The sequence below is a fragment of the Polypterus senegalus genome, chromosome 3 (assembly GCF_016835505.1).
Source record: "Polypterus senegalus isolate Bchr_013 chromosome 3, ASM1683550v1, whole genome shotgun sequence".
NCBI classification, from domain to species: domain Eukaryota; kingdom Metazoa; phylum Chordata; class Cladistia; order Polypteriformes; family Polypteridae; genus Polypterus; species Polypterus senegalus.
The window spans coordinates 281,465,145-281,484,219 of record NC_053156.1 but is presented as its reverse complement, the minus strand read 5'-3'; the positions used below and the strand labels follow the sequence as shown (position 1 = coordinate 281,484,219).

Here is a 19,075-nt window from a genome sequence, read left to right as displayed (position 1 = left end):
ACAAGTCTACAAATTACAGTGGTGTCTTACTGAGGATATCAGTCTTTGTTTAAATTTATTTAAAATTTTCAAGACTGGTAATTTTAAAAGATTAATGTTAGATTAACCTTTATCTTCAATACCAATATTGATATATTTAAGCTAGTAAAGAAATGTTATGCCACTCCTGATATGGTCCTTGCTGGGCCAACTACTGAATATCAATAACTCTCAGTATTTCATAAATATACTGGGAACAGAATTTCTAGCTTAACTTAAGATGGCTTCATAATACATGACTTTTCCTACAATTTTCACTTGTAGTCTTTTTTTAAGTAATTTTAGGGAAATCATAGCGAGTTGTAGACTTTTACAGCTTGAACTCCTTACCATTATTTATGTAGTATGACTTACTTATAACAGTCTCTGCAACTAACTCCGACTCACCACAACAAATTCAAACTATTTTGATTTTCCTGTGGGGAGTTGCAAGTCAGATAGTGGACTTCTGTGACAGTGAGAGTTAACACCCAATGACTGGACATACACTGCATACAATGTCCACTAACAGTTAAGAAAAATGATGGGTGTCAGGAAAGAAGGAAATGTTTTGGACTGTGCAGGAGGCTCATCATACTTTAGACTCTGTAAACATGTCTGTTTTAAGGATTTTGTGTAGTCTTCCTCTTTTAATTCCGCTATGCTGCAAAATTAGGCAACCTCGTATTACATTCACGGCAGCAATACAACGTTTGGAATGGTTATGAAAATCTGTGAAGGATTTGTGTAATCAGTTAATCAGTCACCCCTGCAATTCCTACTTGTACAACTTGACACCCTCGCTTGTAAATGCAGTTGTTAAATTTGGCATGCTCTCTGACTAGAAATCACTTTGAGCCCTATAATAATGAAAATTAGAAGCTTTCAGCCATCATACTCATTATTATAGATCCTTCAGTCACCTTCTTTAAACACACAATGGAAGTTAGATTAGTTTGGACTGCAATGATAGAATAAGAGAAAACATACATAGAATGTGGGAGGGAGTCAACCACAGTATTCCATTTGGTCCAGTCTGTGGACTTCCAGTTTGTAAAAATTTCTACATTCAAAAATTTGCCATATAGCAGCTTATCCAGTGTCTGTCTTGGAAGAACAGCTGGCTCAGATTTAACCTTTTGAAAGCTCATATACTGTATTTTCAGGAAAAATGCCTGAAAACTTACAATGTAAAACAAGAAAACAGCTCCTTCAATATAACTGGCTTACCCTGTAGTGCGTAAAGTAAGAGAAGCCAGGCAAAAACACCTTTTGAGGTCACGTGAATCCACCACTGATAAAAGAAAGGCAAAAAGAGTACCCTAACAATGCCTTTACGAGTTAATGCTGTCCAAGGGCTCTCCGGCTTGGCTTTGCAGAAGGTGGAACCTGCCGGGAAGAGAGAGAGAGGGGCTGAAGGGAACTTTCATCATTGTCATTCCTTCTATACTCCATCACAAAGCTCCTTACCCCTTACAAGGTCCACATCAATCAGGTCAGACTTGACACGTGCCATCTTTTTGGGTTTGCTTCTCAGTCCCTAAAGAAAAGAAAAATTAGTAGGCTCAAAATTTAGTTTTAGTTTCATTAGGAAAGGTTAATATTATGCAGCAGTCTAAGGGAATTTTACTACTTCAGCCTGCTCCACATCAGAATTTAGTAAAGAATTAGAAGGATAAGCTGTCTTAATGACAACCACACCTTAATGAAAAAGAAGACCAAGTGGAGCTCTTGCTTATACACTGGCAAATCCAAAAAGAACTTCAGTACTCATCTTTACAGATCATAGTGCACAGGACATTTAACCACTCCAAAGGTACTTACCCAGGATCACATTGATACAATGTCCTCACAAGTTTGTGATTCTGTGATTACATCTTGCCTGAAGAAGGGGCCTGCTTTGCCTCAAAAGCTTGCATATTGTAATCTTTTTAGTTAACCAATAAAAGGTGTCATTTTGCTTGACTTCTCATGAAGATTTTTCAATATATCAAGTACTGATACTGAATTGCAATTTAGGGATCATTTCTGTTTGACTGAAGATAAAGTTACAATATTTTCACTACCAGTTAAACGTTTCAGAACACCTCCATTTTTTCAGTTTTAAATGAAATGCACACAGTTTAATGGTTCATGAAATCAACACACAGAACAAATAAACAATGGCAAATAAAAAATAACCCAAGGAATCATTAAGTTTACAAAGTTTTGCTTCATCAAAATAGCTACCGTTTGCTGATATAACAATCAAACTGTGTTAACCCTTTTGATTCAGAATGCCCGTCACCCAGTGTAACCCTGCAGCACAAAGTCACCTCTTTACAATTGAAACTAAGACTTGATTTTGTCGACCACTCTTAAGCTGTGCATAAAGCTGTTGTGCTGTGAGACGTCTATCATGCAAGCTGGTGACCCTCAGAAACTTGTCTTCTGATTGTGTTGTGACTCAGAGTTTCTTCCAGTTTCTAATTGCCTTTTTATTATGTAGGACATCACTGTACTCTCTGACATTTTGACTTTTTATTTTGGCAATTTCTCTAAATGAAAGGCCTACACTTCTAAAGGTAATAATGCTCTGTCTCATTTCATTTGTTAATTGTTGTTTTCTTGCCATTATCCCTGGTATATTGTCCAGGTAGTACTTAAGAGGGTGTACTAATACAGTCTTTTCCAACTCTGCTTCAAGATAGTGTAAAAGAAACAAAATCCACTCCATATATTGTCGGCAAAACAAAATGTCAAATTGAGAGTAATCAACACGGACTGAGTGAAAATAAGACTGAAGTGAAGAGTGGAGGGATTGGTCTTAAAGGAGCCATACAGGAAGAGGTGGGTTCTTAGGTGGAAGTGAGGTCTGTAGGAGGGCTAGGTCTGGAGTTCTAGGTTGGCTTCCCTTCTGCTGGTATGTAGGAGAGGGAGAAAAGCATTAGTTGAGTTCGTCAACCCCCTACTCTGCGTCTTATCCCCAGTTAAGCCCTTAGACTGCCTCCCATTTGCGTGTGTGTGACAACAGACAAGGGTTTATAAGTTATTAACAGAAGTTGGGACACTTGTGCAAATTGTTTGCTTCAACTTGCAAGGGTTCATTTACTTTAACTGCTGCAGATAATCAGTAGGTTGTAACCTATTTGTTGTTGCCTGAAGAAGGGCCATCTCCATATATATAAATTCCAATGTCTGTCTGTCTGTATATATGTCTGTCCGCTTTTCACAAGATAATTACTTAACTGATTTAGATGGGGTTTTTTTCTATAATTTGCTTGAATATTCCAGTTGATTTTGTGACTTCTCCCATTGCACTAAGTATCATGGTTCACTTGCAGAAGCAATTTATTTGTGCTAACCCGAGACAAAGACTGCGGTCTGAGAGGAAGGGGAACCACGATGTCAGGAGTGGGGAGCCAGGCGGGACCCTCCTCACTCACTCGCCAACCTCCGTTTGAATTGGTGTACTTCTGGCCACGTTTTGGAGAGTACCTTGCCTTCACTTAGCTAGCGATACCTGTGTGTTTATTGATTGTTAAAGTTTGCAATGTTTCAGTACTACACAGGTGGAGCCATGGGGTACAGCTAGTTTGTAATATTCTGAAATATCCTTTTTTCAGTTTTTGCTAATCTAAACCTTAAATTTAAACCTCTTGCTTTTTACTGCTTACCTTTTCACCATGGTGGGTCATTTATTGTATTTCAACTGATTAAGATGAATGAAGATTTGGAAAAACTGAGGTGTTCTAAAACTTCTGACCAGTAGCGTAACTACAGGCAAAACTGTGCCAATCTATTACTCTTGATCAGGGCTGACTCTAGCATTACTGCTGCCCTGGGTGAAGCTGTAAATAGCACCCCACCATTCCCTTTGCTTTGAGTGGAATTATCACTGACTCTTACATATAAAAGCAAAGAAACGAGAGAAGAGCATAACTGAAGAGTGACATATGGAATTTGGATACAAAAAAGTGGATTGACAATTTGAGAATGTTGAGAGGTACATTTTATAAACACCCGTTTCCAAAGCTGTCATGGAAAAATATGCTTTTGAAAGGCGAAATTTCACAAAACACTTAGGAATTGGGTTGTATTAGCAGTGCTTATTTATTTATTTTTGTATTTAACATTTCTCTAAAGAAAAACATTGTTTCACATAATCAAATTATAACTTAAACTGTATTCTGTAGGTTTCCATTTAAACCACCAAATAAACATGTAGCTTGTGATGATGGTGACAGCCTAGTTATTATTTTACCAAGGCAACTACATAACACACAAAACTTGATTTAAAAAAAAAACCACACTGACAAATTTAATATAATCATAAAATTAAACTGAAGTATAGTGATTATCTGTAAACATTTATCCATGGTCCATATTTACTGTATCCTCCCTCATGTGACAAATAATGCAGTAAAACTATACACAACTTTTTCCAGCGAATGACGGACTATAGAGAGCTTTTCTTATTGTGCCAAGAAAAATGTCATAAATAGTGGTGAACAATGAAGAACAAAATTTGCAATGTTTTAGCACACATTTTAACATTAATCCATTTGGGAGATGCTTATAATTTGAATTAAATCATCCCTTAGCAATGCACTCAAGTGCCATAATCCTGTTGCAGTTTTAATATTTTTGATAATTTTACTTCAGGATTATTATTAATGTCATTATTGTTGTTATTCGTGTTACTTTTGGATTGTGTTGATCATCAGATATTAAGAGCAAACATTGCTAGTGCACGCAAATAATATAAAACAATATTAATCAGAAGGTCATATTGAGTCCAAGTGCTCATAAATCAGTCAGTATTGTTTAAAAAAACAAGCCACCCAAAATTTTTGCCACCTTAGGCAACCACCTAATTTCCCTAAATGGTAAAGATAGTCCAAAATGAAAAATATTTAGAAATTTTGCCAAAATACATTGATTGGACCATTAGGTGTAATGGCCTTTTTTAAATGTTCCTGAGGACTAGAGAAGCACCTGCCAGTTATGGTGGACTGATCATCATGCCTAAAAATGTGACCTGAACTGTGAGGTTGCCATGTTAACCAATGCGGCATCTGTGTCTCCTTGAGAGAAAATACTCTTCGAGTCCTTTCTCTCTGGCATGTGTGCTCCTATCACTACAACAAACTAACACCAACAAATCCTGTGTTTCAAGGAATAAATGCTATATCCCTGTCACCTGTCACCACCTGATCTGTGCAATATAGCAAGAAGCAAAACATGCTTAATCCAGCAAGTGAAGACACACTGTACAAGGAATCTACACAAAACATCGAAGTATTTTTTATAATATTCTCATTATGGTCAGCTAATGTACTCCTTAAAGGAACATATTTTTATAATTTTTTAACCGCATGCATGGTGCAAATCCGGCTGAAATACTGATCAGGTACTGATATCACATGCAGTATGTATATGTGTATGTACACAGCTTATTATTTTTTACCATGCCCATGAATAACCAATATAGGTAAGCACTGTTCGAGTAATGAGATCCCCATCCAACATGATTGCTACAATTCTGTGATGTCACCCTGGCCTCACAAAGCATCATGGGGCACTGGGAAAAAAAGCAAGCTAATCTGTTGCGAAAAAAAGCTTTGGTGAATTTTCCTGATCAACACTAGTCTTATAATTAGTTTTACTGAATCATCATACAACTTAAGCGTTTATCACAGGCTGTTCAAACAGTTCTTCATGCAGTTTTCAGTGAATTGAAGAATCATTACAAGAGCTAGAAGGTACAACCACATAACTATGTTTCTCAATCATTTACACTGGCTTCCAGTAAAGCTTAGGGCTGATTTCAAAATCCTTCTTCTTACAAATAGACCCTTAAATGACCAAGGCTCTGCTTACTTATCTGAACTTATCATTAGTCAAAAGAACAGTGTGTATATTAAGATTAGGGCGGAGTGGTGGCTCTGTGGCTAAGGATCTGCGCTGGTATCCCGAAGGCTGCCAGTTTCGAATCCCCGTCACTGCCAAAAGAGATCCTACTCTGCTGGGCCCTTGAGCAAGGCCCTAAACCTTCAATTGCTCCAGGAGTGCTGTACAATGGCTGACCCTGCGCTCTGACCCCAAGAGGTATGCAAAAACTAACAAATTCCTAATACAACAATTTGTATAAGGCAAAATAAAGAAAAAAAAAAGATCTATATGCTGGCCTACTAAAGATTCCAATGATTAACAAAATAACCATGAGAAGTTGAGCTACAAAACACCAACACTGGAGAACAATCTGCTTGTTTGAATAAGAGTTGTCCCTTTAGTCTCAGTTTTTAAATCCAGGCTGAGGTTTCAATACTTTAGCTTACTCTGGCTAGAGCTGCCAATTAGCTGTTCACACTACATCATTCAATATAAAATCATAAGTAACATAATTGTTATGAACTATTACCATCATCCTCTATTCCGATTCTTTTCTAGATATCATGCTCTGGCACTTGATACCACTATGCTATTTTTATGCTTATTCTATTTTTATGCTGCTCTTGCAGATACATCTGAGATACTGGGAGCCTTAGAATCACTGGATGGAAAGATTCTGTCATTAGATGAAATGGCCCAGCACAAGCTCTTCTGGTTCATGACAAGGAGGTGGTGTGGGCCCAGATGACCGAGGTCTCTAGGATATGATTGTGTCTGGTTTTGTCTGCTATAACTGGCTGTGGGCCTGCTAGAGTTTTATTTTCTCCAGGGATGCTGATGACAGGAGTTTTTGGCTCAACAATTATGTTAATGGACAAATATTTATGTCAGTTAGTCAATTCGGTGTCTTTATGTGTATGCATTATGTAATTGGTAATTTGTTAAATTGGTAATTGCATTTTCCTATAAATTTGTTGTAGCCCTCTGAGCTTGTAGTGAAGAACACTACAAAAATAAACTGAATTGAACTGAATTAAAAATATTACAACAAACAGACGTAGATACATATGTTCTTTGATACTCATATACAGTACAGGTCAAAAATTTGGACACACCTCCTCATTCAATGTGTTTTCTTTATTTTCATGACCATTTACATTGGTAGATTCTCACTGAAGGCATCAAAACTATGAATGAACACATGTGGAGTTATGTACTTAACAAAAAAGGTGAAATAACTGAAAATATGTTTTATATTCTAGTTTCTTCAAAATAGCCACCCTTTGCTCTGATTACTGCTTTGCACACTCTTGGCATTCTCTCAATGAGCTTCAACAGGTAGTCACCTGAAATAAAACCATTTTTGGTTTTGATGCCTTCAGTGAGAATCTACCAATGTAAATGGTCATGAAAATAAAGAAAACACATTGAATAAGGAGATGTGTCCAAACTTTTGGCCTGTACTGTATGTCTTTTAACATAATGCCTTTTAGAAATCAAGAGATTTTTCAATGAACAAGACCAGCTGCCTCTAAAAACTAATTAAAATTCTCTACCGGGCAAAATGCTATGATTAATGCACGTAACGGTAATCCCACTAGAATGAGAGTCTCTAATGTTAGTCTAATACGGGGCCTGATGAGCCAGAGGCTATCCAAGCAGCATCAGTCACACAGTAAGAACCAGCTCTCAAAGGGATGCTGTCCGTTTTAGGGCACACTACATTTATTTACACTGGGCCCATACAGAGCTTTCAAATAACTTAACATAACTGTCTTTATGATATTGGAGTACTATTTTTAAAACAATATGAGGTGCACTTCTGAATGAAAATGTGCTATATAAATAAATGTTGTTGGGAGGAAACCTGATTATTAGTCACAGAGAATGTGCAGATTCAACATAGACAGTGGTCTGACTGGGAATCAAATCTGGGCCCTTAGAACTCTAAGGCAAAAGCACTAAGCACTGTGCCATCCCACCAAAATACCAGATGGTGCATTTATTTTCTTGCGTGTTTAAATATGTTTTTATATCACTGTTTCTGTCTATGTGTGCTACAAAAAAGCTCAAGCCTGCATTAAGCAGTGAATATTCCTATAAATATGCATTTAAATGCTAATAAGAAAAACTCTTTGAAGGATTAAAAGAAGGGAGAAACTAATAAAAATGACTACAATGTGAAACAATGCTGTATTGTTTGATCTGCTTGCAGCCCACAGACTTGAACTTGAGAAGTATGTACATACCTGTAGTATTACTAAATATTCACAGTAAGATGAGCCAAGATAGGTCAAACAATAGGAGAAACAATCAATGGTATTTAAGTACTCCTGGGAAAAATCTTAAGTTGTTCTTAGGAGCTGCCATGTAGTCCGTGTGCTGGTAGAATCAAAAAGGAAGTGTTTCATATTTCTGACCAAACTATTCTGCCTGAATGCTGGAAGAGGACCAGGAGATGAAATGTAGTCAAAGCCACAAACAATTTGAAACCAAGAAGATGAAAGATATTAAATCAAAGTTTAATCACTAATCATAAAGCAAAGTCAGAGGGAAAACCAGAAGTTTAGCAATCTGAGAGTGAAAGGGACAAAACTTTGCATGTTTTCTATACAAATTATGTATACAAATGAATCTTCGCCCTAATGACATTAAGAGGCGCCATCATCCAAAGCCACATTCCTTGGAAATCTGGAGCAGTGTGCAGGTAGCAGGAATCATAACAATGTTGGCACCCTTATAAGACAACATTGCAACATTCTGAAATAAATAATCATTACAATCAGGGAACATTATCATGCAAAAGTGACTGCACAGGATGTTTCAGAATTAAAGAAAACCATAATCCCATGTATACTTTTGCTTAGAAAAAGTAATTCTGGTCTGGGCCCACTCATGAGGCCTCATCCTCAGGCAACCCAGCTCCAAAATCAAAAAACAGCCTTTCTAGCCTGCACAGGCCCAAAATGGGGTTAGAATTTTAAAATGTCCACAAATATCAAGAGGACAGAGGGAAAAATGTAAAAACCCCAGGCCAAATGAACACAAAGTTACCTAAATATTTGAAATTTTATTTAAACAAAAAAGAATAACACAAAGTGAAGGGAAGAGAAAAGGGAAAAAGCCTTAAACAGTAAGTTTGGAATTTTTCAACTCAAATCTATTTCTTGGCAACCATGTCATATATTAATTTGCCACAATTTATTAATTTGTGTTCTAGTGAAGCATACTTTATAAATAAAAAAAACTATTTTTAAAGCTATTTGCGTATTAAAATGGAACTAATAGGTACCGTGGTCCCAATATGAAAAAAAGCTTTAAAATTTACTGAATAGGTCCTTTTTGAAATAGAAAAGGTTTCAGTTTAAGAAAACGTGACTTTTGCAATTCTGAGGCATTCTTGTGACAAAAAAGTAAACTGGAAATAATGCATTTTATTGCAGAAGCTTGGCACTGTTTTCCCGAGGTAAAAAAATGTTTCTTGCTCACTTGTCTGCTCACAAAAGGCGTCATAAGTAGCGATTCAAGAATTTTACATTTTTTAGTTTGACAAACTCCTATGTTGGCTTAGCAGTATGTTTGGATCATTACCTTGGTGTAGGATGAAGCACTGTCCAATGAGTTTGCAGGTATTTACTGGAACTTGAGCAGATCAGATGTTTCTATATACATCAGAGTTAATTGTGCCACAGTCATCAGCAGTTAAATGCTAATGAGGATAAGTGTACCAGTATCTGTGACAGACATACATGCTCACGCCATATGACCCCCACCACCATCTTTAACAGATGAGGTGGTCTGCTTAAGATCTTGGGCAGTTTCCATTCGTTTTCACACTTTGCTCTTGCCATTACTCTGATACAGGTTCATCTTTGTCTTCTTTTGGCTTTCTTAACCTCATCAGCAGATCCATAACTGATATCCAAAGCGGACACAACACAAGTGAAGATGACAATATTTATATTTACACCTCTGTTGTACTGTTTTATAACGACCTGCAATAACAATATCAACATAATAAAACAATTCTTCAACAATAAGCCATGGATGACAAAAGATATGCAACTCTTGCTAAAGGCTCATAATAAAGCCTTCCACTCTGGTGAAAAACAGCAGTACAGTGGTGCCAGGTCAAAGCTGAAGAGGGGCATTAGAGATGCCAAAGCAGCCTAAAAGAATAAAACTGAGCACTATTTTGACACCTCAGGCCCCAAAACACATGGCAAGGTATACATCACATCACTAAACAAAACAATATTAATCCAGGTAGCAGTAGCAGCAGTTCCTCACTGGCAGAGCAGCTTAACCACTTCTTTGGACGCCATGGGAAGGAGAGACCACTCCAGCTCCAGAAACCAGAAACCAGGTACTGACTATAAAGACTGATGATGTTATACACACATTCTGGAATATTAATGTATGGAAAAAAGCTGGCCCAGATAGTGTCCCAGGACAGGTCCTCAGAGACTAAGCTGTGGAGTTAGCGGAGGTATTTACAAATATCTTCAATCAATCCCTATCACAGTGCACTGTCCCTACCTGCCTGAGAAAATCTACCATAGTACCAGTTCCAAAACAGACAGAAGTACCCTGCCTTAATGATTACAGGCCAGTAGCATTAAAATCAGTAATCATGGAGTGTCTGGAAAGACTGGTCCACTAGTACATCAAGGCTGCTCTTCCACCCACGCTAGACCCTCACCAATATGCAAATAGATCCAATAGGTTAATAGACAACACCATTTCCGCTGTCCTCCAAAAGGACAAATCTCAGGAAGGTTAACAGTCACAAAAGCTTCTGGTGTCTTTCTATCTATGTTCTATTGAGAGTGTCCTGACTCATGGGATACTCGTATGGTATGGCAACAGCTCAGCAGCTGACAAAAAGCAGAGAAAATTACCAACACAACTTTGGAAGACATCTACACCTCTCTGTGTCAGAGGAAGACATTCAGTGTCATAAAGGACATGCATCACCCACAAACTATTTGAACTTCTCCTGTCATGGAAGAGACAGGTGTCCATTAGAGCATAGACCACAAGACTGATGAACAGTTTCTACCCTCAAGAGATTACGACACTAAATTCTGTACTGAAATCAAACACCTTATAGACAAAATTGTGAAATATCACATTCATCATTATTTATTACTTCTTTTTTAACTTGGGCAATATTTATTTTTTGCATATGTTGTTATTTGTGTAATGTGTGAGATATTAGATGTGCAGTTTTAAAAGTATAGTTTTGAGCATCATTTCACATAGTATACCGAAATCTCATTGTATCTGTTATGCAATGACAATAAAGGAATCTTATCTTAAGCCATCGTGAACAATTTGTACTGAGTTAGCTTCAATCCATTTCAAGTACAGCATAATTTTCAAATTGCCTTGTTTTTTATTTACCCTCATATTATTATTTATATATGAATCCATCCATCCAACCATCCATTTTCTAAAACAATTAATTCTACAATAAGAGTATCAAGTGTCAAAAGCTACTTTAGTAGCAAAAAGCAAACACTAGCTTTGACTCTGAGATCAGCCTTTGGCAGGTCACACCTACTGAAACTCACATATTTTACCTAACTGAGTCAATGTAACAGTGTCAATTAAGCCACCAGTCACATGAGACATGAAACTGAAGTACTATGGATAATTCACATCTGAAATGTTTATCAAGACTCCTATACCCATCCGGCAGTGCTGGGCTGACTAGGAGCTCAACTGACGTCATCAAGAAGCTCATTGCTTGCGGAAGCTTTGAGGATGTTCCAGTGTGTAAAAGCAGAGAAATGTTTTTAAGTGCTATAGGGGCTTCTTTTGAGCATGTCTTTGCAGCTCAAATGTCACATATTTGTGACTGCTGATCTCACAGGTGAATGTCAGACTAGACTAAAACAACTCCAAACCAAGTCTCTGGGGCTGTGAGGCAGCAGCTCTAACCACTTCCCCACTGCCTCATTCACACACACATACACACACCTGCATTCACTTACATCAGGCCACTTAACCTGACATGCATTTCTTAGGGAAGCAGAGCCCATTTTGAAATCCAAGTAGGAACAGAGGTTGAAGCAAAAGTAGAAAACAATAGTTGTGTGTAAGTGAAAGGTTTCAAGTTAAATGCAGTAAAGATCATATTGGAGGCTGGAGGCAAAGGAACAAAGGACATTTAAGCCCTTTACGCAAAGTTGTGCACAGTGTGTAGTAAAACCATTGGGAGATAGAATCCTCTATGGAGTGAGCTAAACATTTGTTTCTCAAAAGTGTGTGAGAAGGGCTGCAGATACTAATGTAAGCAGCATTAACTTGAAAATCAGCAATGCGGTTACTCTGCTTGAAAGCAGCCACAGTGTTCCACTTAGGTGACATGCTAATTTAGACTGACTGACTAACTGACAAGAAATCAGTCTGAATGCTGCCTGCAAATTCTGTCTTCTAAAGCAGATTCTTAGGGCCTAAATGGGATTAGAATTTATGCTAGCTGTTGAAGCTGTATGGTGTATGCGAACGAGAATCAAGATAAGAATCATTAAGTGGCTGCATGCAATTTCTTTGAAGAAGGCAAGTGCAGGGCTAAGAGGAATGAATGATGAGAAGCCCATAAGTCATGAGGTGAGGTGGATAGGAAGACAGAGAATGACTGTCTGAAGAGGTTCTCTGTAATTGCGGCGGAGGTGATGAGACCAAAAGAGAGGTCAGAAGATGACATGGATGGAATTGGTAATGAATAGGATGAGACAAATGAGTCTCACTTTGAAGGGTACATCAGGTCACAGAATACATAGGAAGGAGTCTGGTGTCAATGAAGCTGCCTAGGGAAATTCAAATAATGCCCAGTCAACTGGTTCTTGTTAGGTTGCTTGTCTGCCTGTCTAGAAACAGATTTTGTTTTTGTTTTTTCTTCAATGTCTGTTTCTTGTTAGGTGCTCGTCCACATACAGCCGGTTTGAATGATTCAAGTCAGGATTGCTGTTTATTTAAAACAAAACTTTCAATAGCAATTTCCTCTTCCTAATGTAAACTCCTGTCACACTCACAGAGAACACTTGTGAAAACATCCTTCAAACCCTTTAGCATCCAATTAATGTGTGACCAGTTCTTTCTTACTATTAATTACAATTATCTGTGCAGTTTCTGAAATTCTTTTTCTCTACTATACAGTCCCTGATAGCCCCATTCTACCTTTAAAGAATCATAAGCAAGGCAGTAACCAATTCTGAAATGGACAGGCACATTCTTGAATTCACTTACATGCACCCACATGCATTCATTCATTTACACATGCCTGTTAATCTAACACGTACATTTTTGAAAGATCGAAAGAAACCAGAGTATTGGGAAGAATGCTGAAAAGGACATGGAGGAATACTGTACACAAATAATGGCCTAATGAGTCACAGAATTCATTGGGCTATAGTGGTAGCGGCAGGGGTGTGGAAATCAAATTTGTTTCTACTTGTCCACGGACAAGTAAACTTAGAAAATACACTTGTCTGCCAGTTAAATTCACTTGCCCATAAACAAATAACAAAAAATAGTTTATTTTTTCTGATTTATTTTATTGTTACCAAAACTGCCTTCCATTTTAAAACTGAAAAAAGTTCTTTCAGGGAGTAGTATTTTGCCACCTTGCTCTAGAACATTATATAAAAGACTAGCAAAATACCCACGCTTCGCAGCGGAGAAGTAGTGTGTTAAAGAAGTAATGAAAAAGAAAAGGAAAAATTTTAAAAATAACGTAACATGGTTGTTAATGTAATTGTTTTGTCATTGATATGAGTGTTGTTCTCATATCTATCTATCTATATATATATCTATGTATCTATATATATATATATATATATATATACCCGCGCTTGGCAGCGGAGAAGTAGTGTGTTAAAGAAGAAAAGAGAAAGAAAAGGAAACATTTTGAAAATAACGTAACATGATTGTCAATGTAATTGTTTTGTCACTGTTATGAGTGTCGCTGTGATATATATATATATATAGCAAAATACCCAGCGCTTCACAGCGATGTCATGTGTTAAAGAAGTTATGAAAAAGAAAAGGAAACATTTTAAAAATAATGTAACATGATTGTCAAAGTAATTGTTTTGTGTATTTGGCGGCAGCGTCACAAAGTTGTTTTCGGCAGCTGAATCAGAAAATGTACCACGACGTCTGACACGCCTCCTTTTACTGTTTTCTCACAGCTTGGATTGCTGCTGTCATATATATATATATATACACACACACACACACACACACACACACACACACACATACATACATACATACATATATATATATATACATACATATATATACATATATACACATACATATCTTCATATCTACATATACACATATATATATATATATATACATACATACCTATCTACATCATATATACACACATTATACAAATTATATATATGTGTGTATGTATGTATGTATATATATATATATACACACATACATATACTTGTGTGTATGTTTGTATGTGTCTATATGTGTGTGTATAGGTTTGGTCACTGAGTGCAAGGGAAAAATAATAAATTATAGTCTATGTTAGGATAGGAGGCACCCTCGCTCCCTTGAACCCCTGTCCACGACTCCAGACACCAGGTAAAAGTCCAAATGTTGACTTTATTTCTCTTCCACAGTGCACAAAGCACACTCTCCTCCACAATACTCATAAATCTCACAATAATAAACAAATAACCAATCCTCCAGCTCCCAGACGCGTTGCCACCCTTCCACCCAGCTCAGCTCATTGTCTATGTAAGTTATTAAAAAGTAAAACATTAACGTTTACAAACGAGTATTTGGTGGCAGTCTGACGAAGTTGCTTCGGAAGACAGCGTTAGCCGCGGAGCTCAGCTCAGAGCAAAATGAGGTGGGAGGGAGATGATGACGTGACTCCCCACCCGCCTTAACTGTCAATCCCCCACAAACACAGTCTCGGAATTTGCATAAGCACACCCCTTCACCTACAATTTTAACTTAGTTACAAAGTGATCAAAACTCTCGTTTATATCCTGCTTCCTCTCATTAAACTTATATCCCGCATTACCTGTGGGTATGTGAAACGCCAGCGGTAGCCTGTCTATGAACTTAATTTAAAGTTTAGGTTTACACCTTGCTTTCTTTCCGAGCTGGCAACACTCATGAATATGGTAGTATATGTCACTCGCTCACTTCTTATTGTTTCGCTGCCTTCTCAATTATAAAATGCATGTTTTCTTAAGAGCTTTTTGGAGGTCTTCCTGGTTTTCTACGCACTGCGTTGACAGTCAGTTCACGTGATTACGTGGGAGGCGTGATGATGTCACACAAAACTCCGCCCCCCCCACGTCATTCCAGCTCAACTCCATTACAGTTAATGGAGAAAAATACCTTCCAGTTATGACCATTAGGCGTAGAATTTCGAAATGAAACCTGCCCAACTTTTGTAAGTAAGCTGTAAGGAATGAGCCTGCCAAATTTCAGCCTTCTACCTACACGGGAAGTTGGAGAATTAGTGATGAGTGAGTGAGTGAGTGAGTGAGTGAGTGAGTGAGTGAATGAGTGAGTGAGGGCTTTGCCTTTTATTAGTATATATATATATATATATATATATATATATATATATATATATATATATATAAATACACAGACACATATAAACATATATACAGTATACACATATACAAATATATACATATATACCGATATAAATATACACATATATATACATATATACACACACACACATACATATACATATATATACATATACATATCTACACATATACTGTATATACACATATATATATATACAAATCTACATATATATATATCTACATATATATATTAGGGGTGGGACTCGATTAAAAACTTAATCTAATTAATTAGAGGCTGTGTAATAATTAATCTTGATTAATCGTATGTAATCACACATGAAAATTTGCCCCAAATCGCAAATGTTTTTAATTTAAAAGGGTTTTAGTGGGCGACAGAATCAAATAATAGTCATGGACATGACTATTGTAAACTCAAGCTCTTTTAATTTCTGAAAAAAAAAATGCTTTTAAACTGCATTTCAATTTAAAACAGAAACAAAAATATCATCCCTGGCTAAAATTGGGCAGACTTAAAAATAAAGTGGTAATTTAAGTACTTTAAGTACATGTTCAGAATAGTATTGTCTTTAAATAATAATAACAAAAATTTCAACATAAAGTGCAGTTTTTCTTCTTAAAAAAATAAGGCAGAATCATAAAATGTAATTTGACCAGCTTCACCTTTAAACTCTGAGTAACCTTAGCCAAAATTAAAACAGTGTGATCATTGAACATTTTGTAATTAGATGTAATTAGAATTACTAACGGTCACGGAAGTCCAATGATCCCCAATAAGAGCCACAAAGTCCGCTTTCTGTAATGCATCTAATTTTGCTTGCTTTTCAGTGTGCACAAAACCATGCTTTTATCAAGGCTTCCGTCGGGTAGTCTTTTGAAATGAAATTTTCCTCCGATCAGTCGTAGGAACGAGCTTTATTCCGACTCTAAGAATTTTTGTAGCTCTGATGTGTGCATCAATGTAATCGATGTACCAGGAAATCATGCATTGACAAAAGTTCCCCTTTGCTTGGAATTGAAAGTGTGATTAAATGCGTTATTTTTTTTTAACGCGTTATGGAGTACATGCATCGAAGCTTCTCAGCTGTGCTTGTGCTAAGAAAAGGAAAAATTTTAAAAATAACGTAACATGATTGTGAATGTAATAGTTTTGTGACCGTTATGAGTGTTGCTGTCATCAAGGATTTGATTATAATTTCTTTCAATCAGGTTCGTATTTGGACAGTTTGCACAAAACCATGCTTTTATCAAGGCTTCCGTCGGGTAGTCTTTTGAAATGAAATTTGCCTCCGATCAGTCTTAGGAAAACGCTTTGTATCCATTATTCCTAAAGCTTCAATTGGTGATCTGTCTTTCTGCGTTAACTGCATATTTTATCATACGCCTCAAACCAAAGGGATGCGAGGGTAAAATGAATCGAGAAGCGCGCGTACATACTCAGTGCACCCCCTCTCAGGAATCGACCCTCAGACGTTGGTGCTAGAGGCGAAGCCTCTACCATTGCGCCATGGCATGTGGTTTGTCTATTTAAGAGTATGTAGATCGAGGTATATATATATATACATATACTGTATATATATATACCCGCGTTTCGCAGCGGAGAAGTAGTGTGTTAAAGAAGTTATGAAAAAGAAAAGGGAACATTTTAAAAATAATGTAACATGATTGTCAACATACACTAATTGTTTTGTCAGTGTTATGAGTGTTGCTGTCATCAAGGATTTGATTATCATTATTTCTTTCAATCAGGTTCGTATTTGTAGGATGTGTTGTGTTCAAGTTACATTCCGTGTTTGTCAATCGTAAAGATAACAGGTTTCATTCATCGATTCATTTCTTACTGTATCAATAAACAGCTCGACGTGACACACTGCATGCACAGGTTTTTTTTTTACACTGTCTTACTTTAGCGGGACATTGACTTTTTCCACCGTGTGCTTTGTTTCCGCAGTAGCTGCACTTATGAATATGCTTGTATGTATCACACGCTTCATATTTTTTTGCTGCCTTCTCAATTGTGTAATTCGGTTTTGTTCAGCCCTCTTTGTAACTGTTGCTTTTTGTCTATGCACTGCGTCATTTCATGTGAGCCGCTCGGTGTACATGCATCGAAGGTTCACAGCTGTGCTGGTGCCATCTCGTGCGATGTCCACGGCTGTATTTAATGTTAGCTAAGACCCAGCACTTAAAAGTTTCTCTCGCAGTTTCGCTGAGTTTGTGCCAAACACCACCCTGACCATCTCATCTTCCTCTGCATAAGCACAGTCCTTCACCCGTGAATATTTAGTGGCAGTGTTTCTATTGGATTGCCGCTGACAGACGGCCTTATATGGGCAGGCACTAAATTACGCCTCCCACGGGCATCGAGCAGAAGTATATTATAGTATATGGACGAAAAAATAGGTTCCAGTTATGACCATTATGCATAGAATTTTGAAATGAAACCTGCCCAACTTTTGTAAGGAAGCTGTAAGGAATGAGCCTGCCAAATTTCAGCCTTCTACCTACACGGGAAGTTAGAGAATTAGTGATGAGTCAGTGAGTGAGTGAGCGAGTCAGTGAGGGCTTTGCCTTTTATTAGTATAGATAAACTGCGCGAAACCAACTTGTTTTATATGAAAAATTCTCTAATTAAAAACGATCTATAGACAGCTCATCAAAATTGATGTCACGCAATAAATTTCTTAATTCCTCAATATATCACAACCTGCGCGAAATCGCAAATTTCAGGAAAGATTAACTTTCTAACAAGCTTTATGTGGAGAAAACAATTGCATTGTAGGTGAAATGACCGCATTTTTATGTGGAAAAAATGAATTTTATCTATACTAATAAAAGGCAAAGCCCTCACTGACTCACTCAGTGACTCATCACTAATTCTCCAACTTTACTGTAATGGAGTTGAGCAGGAAAGCCGTGGGGGGCAGAGTTTCGTGTGACATCACACCTCCCACGTAATCCCGTGAACTGACTGTCAACGCAGTACATAGAAAACCAGGAAGAGCTCCAAAAAGCGCTGAAGAAAACATGCATTATATAATTGAGAAGGGAGCGAAACAATAAAAAGCGAGCGAGTGACATATACAACCCATATTCATGAGTGCTGCTACTTCGGAAACAAAGCACGGTGTAAACCTAAAGTTTAAATTAAGTTCATAGACAGGCTGCTGCTGGCGTTTGTCATACCCACGGGTAATGCGGGATACAAGTTTAACGAGAGGACGCAGGATATAAACGAGAGTTTTGATCACTTTGTAACTAAGTTAAAATTGCAGGTGAAGGGCTGTGCTTATGCAAATTCCGAGAGACTGTGTTTGTGGGAGATTGACAGTTAAGGCGGGTGGGGGAGTCGCGTCATCATCTCCCCTCCCATTCACCTCATTTCGCTCTGAGCTGAGCTCCGCAGCTAACGCAGTGTTACGGAAGCGACTTTGTGACGTTGCCACCAAATACTCACAGAAAAATCCACAAGTTATTACACACGCTGTCTCTACAGTTTCTCCACACTGAACTCTCCAGGCACTACTTACAAAAGGCTACATTGACAATCGTGTTACATTATTTTTTAAATG

General features: G+C 37.4%; 1 protein-coding gene across 2 annotated transcripts in view; it reads right to left on the bottom strand.

The window, feature by feature from the left end:
• LOC120526238 (protein PHTF1-like) overlaps positions 1 to 19,075 on the bottom strand; it is a 96,287-nt gene that overhangs the window by 42,770 nt on the left and 34,442 nt on the right. For both annotated transcript variants that reach the window (XM_039749302.1, XM_039749301.1), the window contains exons 5-6: positions 1,489 to 1,558; positions 1,249 to 1,407 (exon numbers count right to left, since the gene is read on the bottom strand). In XM_039749302.1, the coding sequence (XP_039605236.1) occupies positions 1,249 to 1,407; positions 1,489 to 1,558 (229 nt within the window). The remainder of the gene's footprint in view (positions 1 to 1,248; positions 1,408 to 1,488; positions 1,559 to 19,075) is intronic.